The sequence below is a fragment of the Lepidothrix coronata genome, unplaced genomic scaffold, assembly GCF_001604755.1.
Source record: "Lepidothrix coronata isolate B3197 unplaced genomic scaffold, Lepidothrix_coronata-1.0 Scaffold16, whole genome shotgun sequence".
Lineage (NCBI taxonomy): Eukaryota > Metazoa > Chordata > Aves > Passeriformes > Pipridae > Lepidothrix > Lepidothrix coronata.
The window spans coordinates 1,881,263-1,895,644 of NW_016690196.1; the positions used below are offsets into that span (position 1 = coordinate 1,881,263).

General features: G+C 43.8%; 1 protein-coding gene across 1 annotated transcript; it reads left to right on the top strand.

The window, feature by feature from the left end:
• Nucleotides 1–4,366: 4,366 nt before the first annotated feature.
• On the top strand, nt 4,367–7,856 carry LOC108493346 (cytochrome c oxidase protein 20 homolog). Its single transcript, XM_017806642.1, has 4 exons — nt 4,367–4,500; nt 6,315–6,429; nt 6,570–6,633; nt 7,097–7,856. Exons 1-4 carry the CDS (start codon nt 4,468–4,470, stop codon nt 7,236–7,238), a joined length of 354 nt encoding a protein of 117 aa, XP_017662131.1. The 5' UTR covers nt 4,367–4,467; the 3' UTR covers nt 7,239–7,856.
• Nucleotides 7,857–14,382: the final 6,526 nt, after the last annotated feature.

Sequence of the window (14,382 nt, forward strand, 5' to 3'; positions counted from 1 at the left end):
TCTAAAGCCATTACCCCTTGTCCTATTGCAACAGGCCCTGCTAAAAAGTTCCCCTCCAGCTCTCTTGTAGGCTCCCTCCAAGTACTGGAAGGTGCTATAAGATATCCCCAGAGCCTTCTCTCCTACCAGCTGAGTAACCCCAGCTCTCTCAGCCTGTCTCCACAGAAGAGGTGCTCCAGCGCTCTGATCATCTTCATGGCCCTCCTTTGGGCCCCCTCCAACAGGCCTATATCTTCCCTGCGCTGAGGATCCCAGAGTGAGGTCTCAAGAGAGCAGAGTAGATTAGAACTCAACCACGTGGCTTGATACAGTCCAGGACACAGTTGGCTTTCTGGGCTGCAAAGTACTCCTTGCTTTCAAGGCTTACAAAATGGCACGTGGTCAGCACAAGCTACTCTTGACTGGTATTTAAGTAGCTTCAGGGTGACTATGAAGACAGATAAAAAGTCCCACTGGACATCTCCAATTCTGCCTTGAGGCATGCCTCAACTACTGATGGCCTGCTACTTAATAAACATCTTCAACAGAGCAATTTCTTGAGGCACTTGATCTAAACTGGCACTTGCTCTCAAAAAAAAAAAAACACCAACCTGTTTCTCCCCTCACCATGGCCAGGAAGAAGCTTTTTGTGTAGTGTTAACTTTCAGCTTCTCAGGCAGCAGGGCTGGTGGTACAAAGGAGAAGACAGGATTCACAGCAAAGAAGAGGAAGGCCTGGACTACCTCTGGTGTCAGCAGTCCCCCTCAGAACAGTTTAAGTTGCATGTGGAGCTGAAAGGATATCTATGGATACCAACAGACAGAGCAGCCTCCACTGGTCATTAACAACTGCTACAGACAGACCAGGAGGACCTTTGCAAACTACCCAGGCAGAGCAGCCCTCAGGAGATGCTGAATTCACCATGAAGGTTAGTTATCTGAAAGGTCTGTGGTGGCCATCAACCTAAATGTGGTTATCATCCACAACCTAATAAATGTATTTCTTAGGACAGGCTGTCACAGCTTTTGCATGTGCTTGCTTTTCCACAAGGCTACATAAACAGCTTATGGTATAGGAATAACTTACATGACCAAGAGGTGCTAAAGGTAGGAAATTCCACGTTTGTGTGATGGCTTCCTCCTCCTTGGAAGTGTAGCCCAAAATTGTTTCAGAAGTGACAAGATACATACCTACTAGCATGTAGGTTCAGACACCTCAATAAAGTTCTCTGTGTGATGAAGGAAATATGCACTGGTGAAGTCAGTGAGCCAGGTTTCTCTCAGCTGCTTCATGTCCTGTACACCGTGGTCTCTTTCCTGCTGCTGGACTGACAAGTGTTTTGCCTGGCCCAACCTTTAAACACAGGCGTGAAGGGTGACAGAACAAAGACTACAGTCAAAGACCCATCCATACCATTCCCAAGCTGTCGATTTCAGGATGGACAGGCATACAGCTAAGGACACTACACTGTATTGATCACTGCAAATAAAAATAAGAACTGCATAAATATAGGAAAAGTTCAAACTGCTGAGAGCAAGTGGCAATCAGCACCCTATGATTGATAGAAATGAGCATGTATAGGCAGGTTTTGCCAAGGGTATCCAGCTCCAAGAGGAGAAAGAAGAATATTTTTATATATCTATTGTGTCTTTTAGGTTCAGAAATCCAAGGCGACAATTCCAAATTTGCATATACAAGATGCCCAGCTTCCAGAAACAGCACAGGTCCCTGTTAGTGGAGGAAGCCATGCAGGGCTCTTGCTCAACCACTGTCCCTGTAGGCACACTGGTAGGTACAATGCTGGGATATGCCTTTGCTGGACCAGGTGTACCAAAGTCTTAAGCCAAGGCTGGTCCAGCCCTTGCAGCAAGTCATGTTGGCAAGGCAGCAGGCATATCCAGCAGCTCTCACATTCCCTGTGCTATCACCCTCTAAATGCAACATGCCCCCACAACCTCATCCTGCTTTATCAACTTACAGACTAAAACCTGCATTTCAGCTAGCTAGGACTATCTATCCGCACTTTTATTCGAATCCAGGATGTGAAAAGAACATCCTGCTTCCAGAGTCTCCAGTGGACATCAGGGTAAAAGCAGCAGAAGTATGAGGCCCGCACTTCAAGACCCCTGCCTTCCTCATGTGCCAGAGGACACCACCCCCTGCCCTCTGCACATGCAGACATCTCAGGCCCCTAGGGACACAAGGGAATGATGGCTGCACGCTTCAGGCTATCCCAAAGTGTCCTATCAGTGGTCCCTCTGCTCTTAAGCTAAGGATGCTCCAGCTCCAGCATCTTCACTGATCCCAAGCACTGACAAGCAGCCCTCTGTGTACTTCTAACTCCACAAAGGGTAATAGTTATTAATTTTAGAGCAGCTTCTGAATCAGGTGAAGCAGAACTGTGAGGTGCAGCAGTAAAGCAGAGTAATGACTGAATACCAAAAAGAGAGGGAGAAAATTGAATATGTTTATTGGCAATGGATATTTTAGTGTAATTTGTGTGATTTGAATGCTTGGAAAAGGGATACATAACATATAGGGAAAACCACACACTTCCTAGCCTATTCTTGACTATCAGTCAGAAGATGCTCTATTTGTGTTCTCTGCTCTCCAGCACCTTAACGCTAAAACCAATTTCCTCTTTCAAAGAAAAAAACATCCTTCCACTCTTTTCCTTCAAAATATGAACTGCTGCAGGCCAGGCCGCCTCATCAGCAGTAAAAGCAGTGTCTGTTTCTCACCACTGTGGCCTTGTTAATCTCAGACATACTAACACGTTCTTACATTCCTTGTTATATTCCTCAGTGTTTGTCACTGCTTAATTTTTAAACCAACTAAGATAAAACCAGACATTACAGACTTTTCAAATGAGAGATTATGCCAATAATTTGTTTTTCACATATTACAGCAAATGTCCTGTGTTTGCAGCACTACATACATAATATACGTTAGCTTTAAACAGGCCAAGCTACTCACAATTCAAGTGACTCCTACTGATATTTTTAAAATGGATAGTAAATGTATTGAATCAGTGTGTTTCGTGAATTCAGAGCACTGCCTGCCAGATCTACAAAGATGACAAAACAGTGCTAGATTGGGACTGTTGGGAAGGATTGAGACTTTTTTCTAATCCATCTGGGATTTAAAATAGCTCATGCAAATGTACAGTAGCACTTTTCAGCTAGTGATACATGAAAATTGATTATGTGTGAAAGTACATTGTTTCCAAAATCCTGCAAACATGTAAGTAATGAGATAAAATTCAAATTGACATAAATTTCAGCGTGTGAAAAAGACTGTTTTATTTAGCATAGGATTAAAAAAAAAAAACCAAATACATAATAATATTTAACAAGGTCTGAAGACATCTCATGCCTCCTAGGTCAAGACACACTAATTTTTAAATCAAAGAGCAATATTACACATCTCTCATCCTTGTGATACTTCATCGCTAAGATGGAAAAGATCTTAAATTGAACCTACCCTGTAATTCACTTCTTGGCAGGTAGAGACTTGTTTTCTTGCGGCAAAATGTATTTTTACAGTATCTTGCAGAACTGTAACTCTGTCCTAAGTCACTTGTTTCTATTTACCTCTTCACATCCTTACTGCAGATACAATCACATACCTAATAGGTAATTTCCACCACGTTCAAGTGATTTAACACAGGTTTCACCCCTTCCGAACCCACTGGGGTTTTGCTTGAAGTAGATGTACATGGCCTCACAAGAGGCCATTTTCCACAGCACTTCTCTTCAAACAATTCTTCCTCCACTTCCTGCTTCCCACTGCCACCGAGGTACTTTTCTCTCAGCAGCACAAGCCACCGTCCCTTTCCAGCACTCTGAGTTGCGGAGACGGACAACCAACTCTCCCCCATCTGCCTTTGGCGGGTGTATCCCCGCATCCTTCAGGCTACCTACACCCCCTGAGGGATCCCATCACCTCCTTCTCCCACTAGGTGCTACCCACTGAGCGTGTTTACATCCCCCACCCTTGTGACTTCTCTTTTGGCTTTTAACAACGCGGCTCAGCCGGACTCCGGCAGGGCCTCTCTTCCAGCATTCATGGTACACCCGAGCACAGTCTCCCGTAGCCCCCGGTGCCCGCCGGCAGCCAAGAATCGGCAGCCAGGATCCAGGCACTGCCCACAGTCTCGGCTCTCCCGCGCCCCACGGAGGCGCGCGCCTGGAGCGGGAGGGAGTGGGAAGGAAAGGGGAGGAGAGGGGCGGGATGAGCCCGGCGCTCCGCCTCCCGCCCGCGTGCCCGCGCGCGCGCCCCCCGCTCCGTGACCCATTTCGCCGAACAAAGGATTTTCGCTGGAATCTCTCTCGGCGCCGGGACCTAAAATGGCGCCGGCGCGGCCGCCCCCGCCCCTTCCGCGGGCGCCATAGAGACGGGGCGGGCGGAGCGGCCGCTTCTCGGCGCCGCTCTCCACGCGGGCGCGGCCCCGGCTCGCTGGTGCGGGCGGGAAGGCGCTGCCGCGTCATGGCGGGCGAGGGCGACTCTGAGCCGAGGAAGGTAATGGAGAGGGGGGGCGGAGAGGGGCGAGAAGGAGGAGGAGGAGGAGAATGAGGAAGAGCTACGCGGGCACCCGTGTTTCCGCGGGAGCCCCGCGCTGGGGACATGGGAGGTTGTGGCAGAGCAGCCGTGACCCTCACACCCGCTGTTTTGTCTCCAGAGGAAATAATTAGAGAACAATACACGGAAACCCACGGCAGAACTGAGGCTCTGTAGGGCCGAGTGGGTGGGGTGAGGGGTTGTGTGTGTTTGTTTTCCCCCGGACCCCCCCGTGGGAGTTTCTCTCTGTGGGCGAAACGCCGTCGTGACACTGGAACCTCCTTAACGCCGCTGATTACAGTGGTTAGAGACATAACAAATGATTTCCAGTTCGGCAACAGGTGAAATGCTATTTTAAAAGAGTGCATCATGCTGCACGGATGTAGCAGGGATGCCTCCTTGGCCAACAACAGCAGCATATCCAGTGACTTCTTCCATGTGAGAGTACTTGAAATTGCTGTTTAGGAGATTCGACCAACATAGACCACATCCTTTCTGTCTGGCGTGTACATAGGGATTATGTGGAAACAGCTGATAGTTTTCCATAGGGAACGTGGATAAAACTAAGGATGGGGATTTCCATACTTACATACAAATCCAGCTGTTGTCAGATGCTTGTCATCCCTATTACCAGTTTAGTGATGACTTGTCTCAGAGATGTCAGCCCTCCACGAACAGTTGATTGTAGTTCTCCATCTTTAAAATCCACTTTGACCAAGTAGAATACCTTTAAAAAAATAAACCAGTCGTCTTTGATGAATTTAGGTACAGTTGCGCACATGGCACTTAATGCTTTAAGGATTTAAACACAACAGAACGAAGAGGTATTCTTGCACCATCACTGACAAAAGAATGATAGCAGAAAGATGTTCAGATGTTACTGTGGTGCAGCCACCTTGACCCTGATTCATATCATCTTGAGGCTTCTTTTTTGTATGCAGTTTCTCACTCCTGCTTGTGGTGCCAGCCTGCATTTGCAAGGATGTTTGTCAGGTGGGAAATAGGAATTACATGCAGAAGCCAGAGTAGACGTCTCTGAAATGAAAATCATACTTTTCAGTTCGCAGTCGACTTTGTGAATGCCACATGTAATTGCCATTTGAGTGAAATAAAAGGTCAGTTTATAGATAGGAGGCAGCATATGTAGTAGTTTGATTTTTTTACCAGTAGGTTAATTAAGAAAATTACTCGTTATGTATAGAAGAATTTCTGTGCCCAGCCCCTGGCTGTACATAGGGTTAGGTTAAAGTTTACTGGTTTATAAACGTTTTCATTCACTGTTCAGTACAAAGTTCTCTATTATATGCTCATTCTCTAGTAATTTCACTTTTTTTTAAAGCACATTTGCCTTTTCATATACTAAAATAACATGGCATAACTAACTGTGTACTTGATTGTAACCTTATTTGTGTGTTGTGATGTAACAAAAATCCTGCATTCTTAAGGGTTTTCTCCCTTCCTTTTTTGGGGAATGTAAAGGGGGAAAATTAAGTAGTCATTTTATAATATTGAGTAGAAAGGTTGGATCAACGGGTTTGTAGAAAATTCTGTTGCGTAAGTTAGTAGTTCTTCCAAAACCATTCCCGATACAGTTGTGCTTGTTCACTTTTCCTCAGCTATAACTGTGCAAGCAGTAAATCCTGAACTGTATTTGGAAATACAGTCTATTTGACTACGAAAATAACAAGTCAGTTTTAGAATGGAGTTGGCATCATAGACTTCTACAAAAGTGATTTTTTTAAGTTTATGGTGTGTTTTTTTGTTGTGTCTTACAGTCCTTTAAACTCTTGGGATTTCTTGATGTTCAGAGTGTCCCATGTGCACGAGAATCTGTGCTCTATGGCTCCCTGGGGTCTTTAGTTGTGGGTCTTGGACATTTTTTAGCAACTAGTAAGTACTTATTCCTTCAGGTTATATATTTATTTGCAAGAGAAAAAATTCCTACTTGCTGTTAAGTGTTATTAATAATGGGAAGTGATCCAAGGCTTTTTTTCCTCTAACTTTGGAGGATTTTTGTTGGTTTTTTTTAGGTAGAGTTAGAAGATCTTGTGACTTTGCAGTTGGTGGCTTTATTTCTACAATGTTAGGATACTGGTATGTAAAATGCTTCTTCAATTTTAACAGACGTGTTGGCTGAACTGTACTACATGATCCCTATGTTTGTTTTCAGAAACAGTATTTCACACTGCTTTTGAAACTCCATTAAAAAACTTGCCTAACAAAGCATCCTCTTCCTTCTCCCCAAGATATTTCTCTTTTTTAAAGAGAAACAGTTCGATGTGAGTGAATTTTTATGTTCATATATTTTTTAAAAACTTGCTATTATTTCTTGAATCCTAAGAGCTCAAGCCACCCAGTTATTTCCATTTTTCTTAATTCTTTCTTTATTTCCTTTGCATACCCCATTCTTCTGTCCTAATTCCAAAGGCAGCATGCTGAATTTTGCTAGCATTTTTATATGTGACTGCAACGTTTCAGCTGGCTGAATAAGTCTGATTTGATACCGTGACTCATGTAAGGCAGGGAATCATGCTTTCTTTTCATCCCCCCCCTCTAGGTTTTACTGCAGGTACAATTTGGCTCAACAAAGGATCCGGCAAAGAATGCTTAAAGAAGGAATGAAAAACAGAATGTTATTTGAAGGCAGTTATCTTGATCCAGAAAAAAACCAAACTGGCAATGAAAGAAGCGATTCATAGGCTGCTGTGGAGGAGTTGTGGTCTAATACAGCTTTGGGAGAAGGTGATCAAAAGATGTCAGTCTGCCCTGTACACATGTGAGGTGTCTAAAGCTGACAAATCATGGTTTTCCTGGAAAATCTGAGCAAGAAATTCATAGTGAATCTTTTAAGTCTGTACAAACCTTGCTTTGTTTCATGTATGTATGTATGTGTGGGACTGTGCACATAGTTAGGAATGACTTCCTGTGAAACATCTGGGAACTGATGTGTTCTGTTACTGAGAGGATTAAGGGCAGTGATTTGGGACTGCTTTTAACTTCCATTGTAAACAGAGTGGTTCATTTTAGCAAAGTTGTAATTACATCTCATTTAAATACAGGAAAGTATTTTCATCAGCTGTTCAGTAAGTGTATCTTCAGTGCTACTGTTAACAGTGCTGTTCGTAAAACACAAGTATTTAAACAGTAGATGAAGGCTTTGCTTGTGCAAGATGGGTGAGATCAGCGGCCTTTGTAAGATTTCAGCTGCAGGATAACCAGATAGCTTACATACACTGTGAAGTTGAAGGATTTCCATGTTTGTTCTGTCTGTATGAAACTAAGAATAAAATCTGAATAAAATTCAGAAGCAATCTAAATTATGTAAATAAGTAATTTTTTTACTTGGTTAAAAGTCTTGCTATTTAAGACAATCCCTACAGTTGTGGAATAATAATTTACGTTATTTGTAAGTACCAATGGTCAGTAGTTTGTTCTTGTGGGTTTTTTTAAAGGTGTGTTCTGCTTAACTATTTCACGGTACATTTTATGTTAAAAGGAATATGACTATAATTTCAGGGAAACCATCTTATTTGGAAATACAGTTTAGGTCTAATTGAATATTGTTAAAAAGATGAGTGATGACATCATGTTCCTTGCTTGCTTCTGTCTGCAGGATTGACACGCTGTATTTATTTTTTCATAAAATGATTTATAGCCTATGATGCTGTAAGAATTTTTTGGTCTAAAGGCATTCAATGAGCAAAAATAGTCCTTTCCCCCCATTCTGCACTTAATCTGAGAGAGTTTGTGATCTGTTGCTGACTCAGGTTGGTGGGGGAAGGTTTGAGACTCCAGATGTAAAGAGCAGTATTGCTCTACTTATTTATTTGGAAAATATATGCGAGAGCACTAAGCAAACACGCTATTTACACTGAAAAAATTAAACTTTTACCCTCTGTGGATTGGCCTCATACAAGAAGAAAACAAACCTGCATAAACTAATTCTTTTTTTTCCCCCCTCTATTCCTCGTTTCTTCTGGAGGAAAAAATAAAGATACATTTTATTGAGGACATTAATTCCAGTATTTTATATAAAAAGTGTTCAGAAGACTTCAGTTAGTGCAATGAAACACTTCCTGTCCTCACTGCAAAATCCGAACTCAGAAGTGAATTGGTAGCTAATTCAGGAAAGTGTTTCCCCTGGGTCTGTGCTGGGCAGGGGGCCAAGGGGGAGGGAGGCTCCTTCCCTTTGGGATGGGAGGTGTTGCTTCATAAAGCCCTTAGAGCAGCAGTGGGAAACTGAGCGAGCCATGAAGCAGGTCTTAGCAAGCTCCTGTTTTAATACATGGTTGAGTTCTCTCCTATCTGACATGAGAAAAGAAAGTGCAACCTAAGCAGGGGGTCTTTTGGCTGTGAGGTCATAGTTCAGCTTAGAGGAGTTTAGGCAACAAAAGCACAGGGATGAAAATTTACTCTTTGACAAAGAGCAGTAGTAGAGAAAGAAGAGAATGGTGTTCTGTGCTGATGGGAAAGGAGGGAGCATGTGCATCATGGCATCCTTCAAAACACACAAGTACTGTGACTGATTAGGAGAAAAGAGAAGCATTATGATACTGTGTAAATCAAAAAATCTGGGGAAAACTGCAGCATTAAATCCTCTCTGGTGTTAATTGGTGTTGGTTTAAGTTAGTGCATTTAAGGATATTAGCTCAATAGCAGCTTAACTACAGTATTAGCAATTCTGGCCAGTAACTGTGAAAGGCTAGATGTATTTGCATTGTGTAGATAACCAATGTAATACTTCTGCTTCACTGTGCAGAATGTAAAATGAGCCTGCCAGATGTTGACAGAAAAATGGGGAAAGAGGCAATACGCAGAGGCAGCCTGGCCAACACGTTTGCGCTTCAGTATGTACTAAAACTTGAGGTGGAATTGAGCTAACTAAAAGTTGGGCCTTTGCTGAATAGGAAAGGGTGGAGATATAAGACAAGGAAGCTGTGAGCAGGACTCGTGTGAAAGGAGGGGCCTGCAACAGCAGAGGGAAGAATGCTTATGGCTAAACACGCAGGGGAAAATGTCTCACAATAATTCCTGAAAGTGCTGGCTAGGCTGCTTCCCTGCCAGCTGTGGAAAGTGAATTGAAGGTGACTGATGGGTTACCACATTGAAAAGGTGAGGGATAAAACAAAAACGTCTCAAAGCTATTAGCTGTCATAAATTAGGATACATGGATAAGAAAATAAAAATTACAGCAACTTTATAGAAGTAATTTTAACATTTGAAAACAATTACATAACTGTTTTTTAAAAATTAGTGAGCTGTATCGCTGCTCATCCCTTACTGCTAATTTCTGAAATCTGAGTTGTTGGTGGAAATACACACTAAGCCTCTGTATTTTATTTTCAGACTTGATCTCTAAGTGTTGCTGCTAATGACACGTGATAGTTTTTGCTTTCTGGATGTTCAAAATATTCCTTAAATTAAAACTTACCAGACAGTTACTAGAAAGGAAGAGAAATAGTGATTTTGAAGATGCTTGGTTTTCAGCCCTCTGAATGAGCCATGAGAAGGGAGAGAATGAAGTACAGCAACTTGAAACTGTAGAGCTGTTAAAATCCTGTTCATTTTACTGACAGTTCTGTCAGTTGGTCACTGCACAGTGACTGACAAGCACACTTAGTTTTTATCCCTGAAGTTAGTAAAATCCTTAAAGCAGCCTACAACACCAGCAAAATAAAGAAATGCGTTTATGGCCCCCATAGCTCCTCCACACCTTGTCTCTTCCCGTTCCTTGCAGTGGTGATACTCTTGGGAAAAGGTGTGTGCCAGCCTCCTCCGGCAGGAGCGCGCACGCGGGACGCTCGCGCAAGGGCACCGTGTGTCCTCCAGGTCCTTCAGGAAGGAAAGTCCCTGTTGAGGCAACAGGGTGAAACGTGGCAATCCAAGGCTAATTGCCAACCCCACTGCCAGAGATGCACGTGAGCAGATTGACTCTGCTCTTCAGTGCCTCTCACTGAAGCAAAGGTCTTGCCTCAGCCATCGACAGCTGCAACAGGCTCAAAACTCAGGAACTCTTTTGGAGGTGACAGCAGAGGCAATTACAGCTTGTTACGTTCCAAACTCATAATTTACGTCTTTACTGAGGTAGTGATTTTGGGGAGGCATTGGCCCTCACTGCATTTTGCAGGCTTCCAGGCTATTCTGTGTGTGTCACACAGACCCAAGTCCTTGGGTGCTGCAAAGGAAAGGTCATCTCCTGTCACTGAGTCTGGCTTTTGGTAGGTTTTTTTTTTTTTAAGGCCTGGAGGAAGCACGTTTGTTGTTTCTGGTGTAAGCAACCCAGGTAACAATGAAGTACTGTGTGAATGCAGTTGCAATGAGCTCCCAAGCAAAAGATTTTCTCCAACTTAGTAGACTAATTCCCATACTTCTCTAATTCCTGTCCAGGCATTTAGATCAAGAGCTAAGTGATTACTAGTGAAAGTTTTTGCTGTGTTCCATTTAAAGTTTGAAACAAATACGTTGTTCTTGCCTTGAAAAAGTGATCAAACCAAAAGTTTTACAGTATATTCAGATATCAGGAAGATGATCCTTTGATGGTTTTTTTTCCTAATTGAAGTACCAAGAATTTATTAAGTATCAGAAATGGAGCTGAGTTTTAATTAAGGTGACTCAAGGCCTTGGAATATATATCCTTCTTACACTTAAAATGAAAATATTACACTATAAGCAAGTACGGCTGCTAAACCTTCAAATGGAGGCGGGGCAGCGGGCTAATGAGGGTTAGAACTTTGGATGAGACAATTTGAGGGATACTCAGACCTTTGTTTGTGGCTAACAGCACCCTGCCTAAGACTGTTCGTAGGCTCCCACTTTTTCACACACTCTTTGTTTCTTCTCTGCTTAGGTTCATAGTTTGCCTGAGAGCCATCCAGCAGTGGGTCTGCCTGTTCCTGCAGGAATAGGTCACGGCATCCTTATGTCTGCTTGTTTTAAAGATTAAGAGCAGTTTGTTCTGAGGCTATTTTAATCCTTCCAGCTTCTGTCATCTATCATGAGCAAGGCTGCGTCAGAATCTTCAGCTTTCCTGAACATACCAGGAGCCCACTGGCAGTACCTAAAATGTACTGTGGGAGCAAACAATTACCACTGCAGGGATCCTTTTCTTTAGGCTGGCCACATCTCTAAAAATATCCAGCCTGTATATTGTGCTGATCTGTTTAACAGAACCAAAGGTTCCCCCTCTTCCTGCTCTGGAGAGAAGGAAACACATGCTTTGCTTGTTGTTTAAACTTGTTTATTTTGTCAAATGCTCTAAAAGAGAGCAGGAGGTTCGCTCTTGGCCAATGTGAGTTTTCTCCCTGGAAAACAGATCCCCATCTCCTGCTGATGGCAAATGGCTTGTGATTAACTCTGGTGGTCACGATGTGCATTTATCCATGACACACCTTGGCCTTCAGTCCTGCATATACATATGTGACAGATCTTTGGAGTTCACTTACAAGCTTTACGACTCTGGCTTGTATTCTGGCTTTCTGACATCCAGGTCAAGGGTTCTTACCACCTTTACCTTTGCCAGGTGGCAAAAAACAGTGAGAAAAATCTTCTTCCACCACCTTATCACTGTGACACTGCACAGATGCTGTGGAAACAGGATGAGAGATCCACTCAGCCCATCTGCCTGTTGCTCCTTGATCTGAACAAATTCACAGTCCGGGTGCCCACAATCCCCGCCAACAGAGCATTTAGGGTATGTTACTCATGTGATTAAAGGGAAGCTAACATCCCCTTCCCTGTCAGAAAACATTCAGGCTCTGGCTGAGATAGTAGGAATATTGCTGGAGATGAAAAAATAACAGGTTTATTACTGGGCAGATACATTACCACAAATGGCTGTTGCAGGAATCCTTCACAGAGCAAGTACAGAGGAAAAAAGCCAGCCAACAGCCTGTTCCTCGAAATAGAGGGGATAGTACCCTGTTCAGGTCCCCCAAAGAAATCCAGAACTACCAGTGATTGTTACATGCTGGGCTTATAGTGCTTTCATCCAAGATATAAAGCTCTTGAGGGTTGCCCTGAGGCAGCACTGAGGAGGCCATGACAGAACTTGTTTGACTCGGTTTCTTAGCTCTGATAGTAGTATCCCAGTGCCATCTTCTTCAGTAACTGCCTACTAAGACTCCCAAATGGATGAAAAAAGCAAAAGCTCAGCCTTTTCTTCCTACACCTCACAAAGTCCCCTTGAACCACTAGAGGGGGTAGAAGGCTTCCTACCCCCACTAACAAGCACAGTGGTACTCCCCTTCCAAAAAGCCAGTCACCATTTATTTCTACTCACCATTTTCTGTATCACCATTCATCCTTCTGCTAGGGACACCATGTCTCAGTCTGTACATCTCTTGTCACCCACACCTGCACTCTCAAGATCTTCTAAGAGATGTATATGAAGAGCATCTAAATGGGTCACAGAGTGGCCACCTACCAGATGGTCAGGAAGCCGCTCCCTCAGAGCAGTGTTCTGTTCCAGCAGAACGAAGGATGATATGACAGTGAACTGGACAAACTTTGGAGGAGTTCAGTTACTGATACATCAGCAACGCTGTCCATCTACTGGTGGCCTCCAGAGGGATTCACACCAATTGGAACACTGAAGACACAGCCACCATTCAAGGAGGAGCCCATCCACTCTCTGCCTTCCCCCATCAGCCCTTCAGTTGCTTTCAGCAGTGTAATTTTCATTGGTTTGTTCTGGAACTAGAGGATACTTGTTCTTGCTAGATAATACACCTTTCGAGGCAGTAAGCATCTATAAAGGCAAGATCACTCCTGAAAACTTCTCTTCATTGTCTGTACTAGGATCTGCTGAAAGAAACGGTTGGAGCATCTCGTTCCCCTTCCACGGGTGTTTCCGTGAAGGAAAAAATAAAAAAAGGACTGGCTGGCTAGCTGCCAGGCTGTGGAGGCACATAAATATCCCATGGCTGTGCCAACGCGGCTGCTGAAGCAGCAGCAGCGGCCCCCTCCCATGAATGTCCAGGAGCCACTGGGGAGATGTTGATCTTCAGGAAGTGTCTCCCGGCCTCCACCACTGCCAAATAGACTGTGGAGTTTTCTCAGTGCTGAGCAGGGCTGGGCTCAGCATGCAGCCCTTCCGACTGGAACACTGGATCACAATGATTCCTTCCACCTCCTCCTTTCCTTTGGAGGAAGCAGCTCCTATCGCAGCCACATACGGGAACCAGCCAGTCATCTTGAGCGTCGGCAGCCGGTGTGGCACTTGGTGGCCCCTGCTCCACACAGGAGATACCTTTTGGAAAAAAAAGGGGCAGGCACGTTCATGCAAAAGGTATGATTGAAGGAATGTCCTAGGCCTGGAATCCAAATGTGTTTTTTGATATTTAAGTGTTGTGTTCACTGATGCATAAGTACTGAAATTGTTCTTATTGCACTATTTTGGCTGCTTTCTCCGAGGTCTCCCAAAGTAAACGGGGAGAATACATGAGACATTTAATTTGCACAAGTAATTTAAAACTAATGTTTCTTTTTGAGGTGCTTGACTTACTGTTTATCTATTTAGTAAGTTAGATTTTAAATTTTGCTGTTATTATTATTGTTATAGTTATTTTTACATAGTAGCTGCTTGCATAATAGAGTGTCCACTAGATGCTGCGAAGCAGCAAGCTGAATAGCCACCCTGCTGAAAAGGATAGGACTTACAGTGGATGCCAAGTTGAACGTGGGCCAGGGGAGTGTTCTCTCTGCAAATAAGTCAAGCTGCAGTCTGGGCTCCATCAGGAAGTACGTGGCCAACAAATCAAGGGACGTGCTTATCTGCCGGCATGTGACACTGAGAAGGCAGTGTATCCAATATTGCTGTCCAGCTTTGGGCCTCTCACCTAACAA

Bases quoted from the DNA above. Each gene is read 5' to 3' on its own strand.
- LOC108493346 (XM_017806642.1), top strand. From the start codon at position 4,468: ATGGCGGGCGAGGGCGACTCTGAGCCGAGGAAG. The intron at 6,430-6,569 runs GTAAGTACTTAT...GGTTTTTTTTAG, and splicing joins TGGACATTTTTTAGCAACTA to GTAGAGTTAGAAGATCTTGT. The intron at 6,634-7,096 runs GTATGTAAAATG...CCCCCCCTCTAG, and splicing joins TCTACAATGTTAGGATACTG to GTTTTACTGCAGGTACAATT.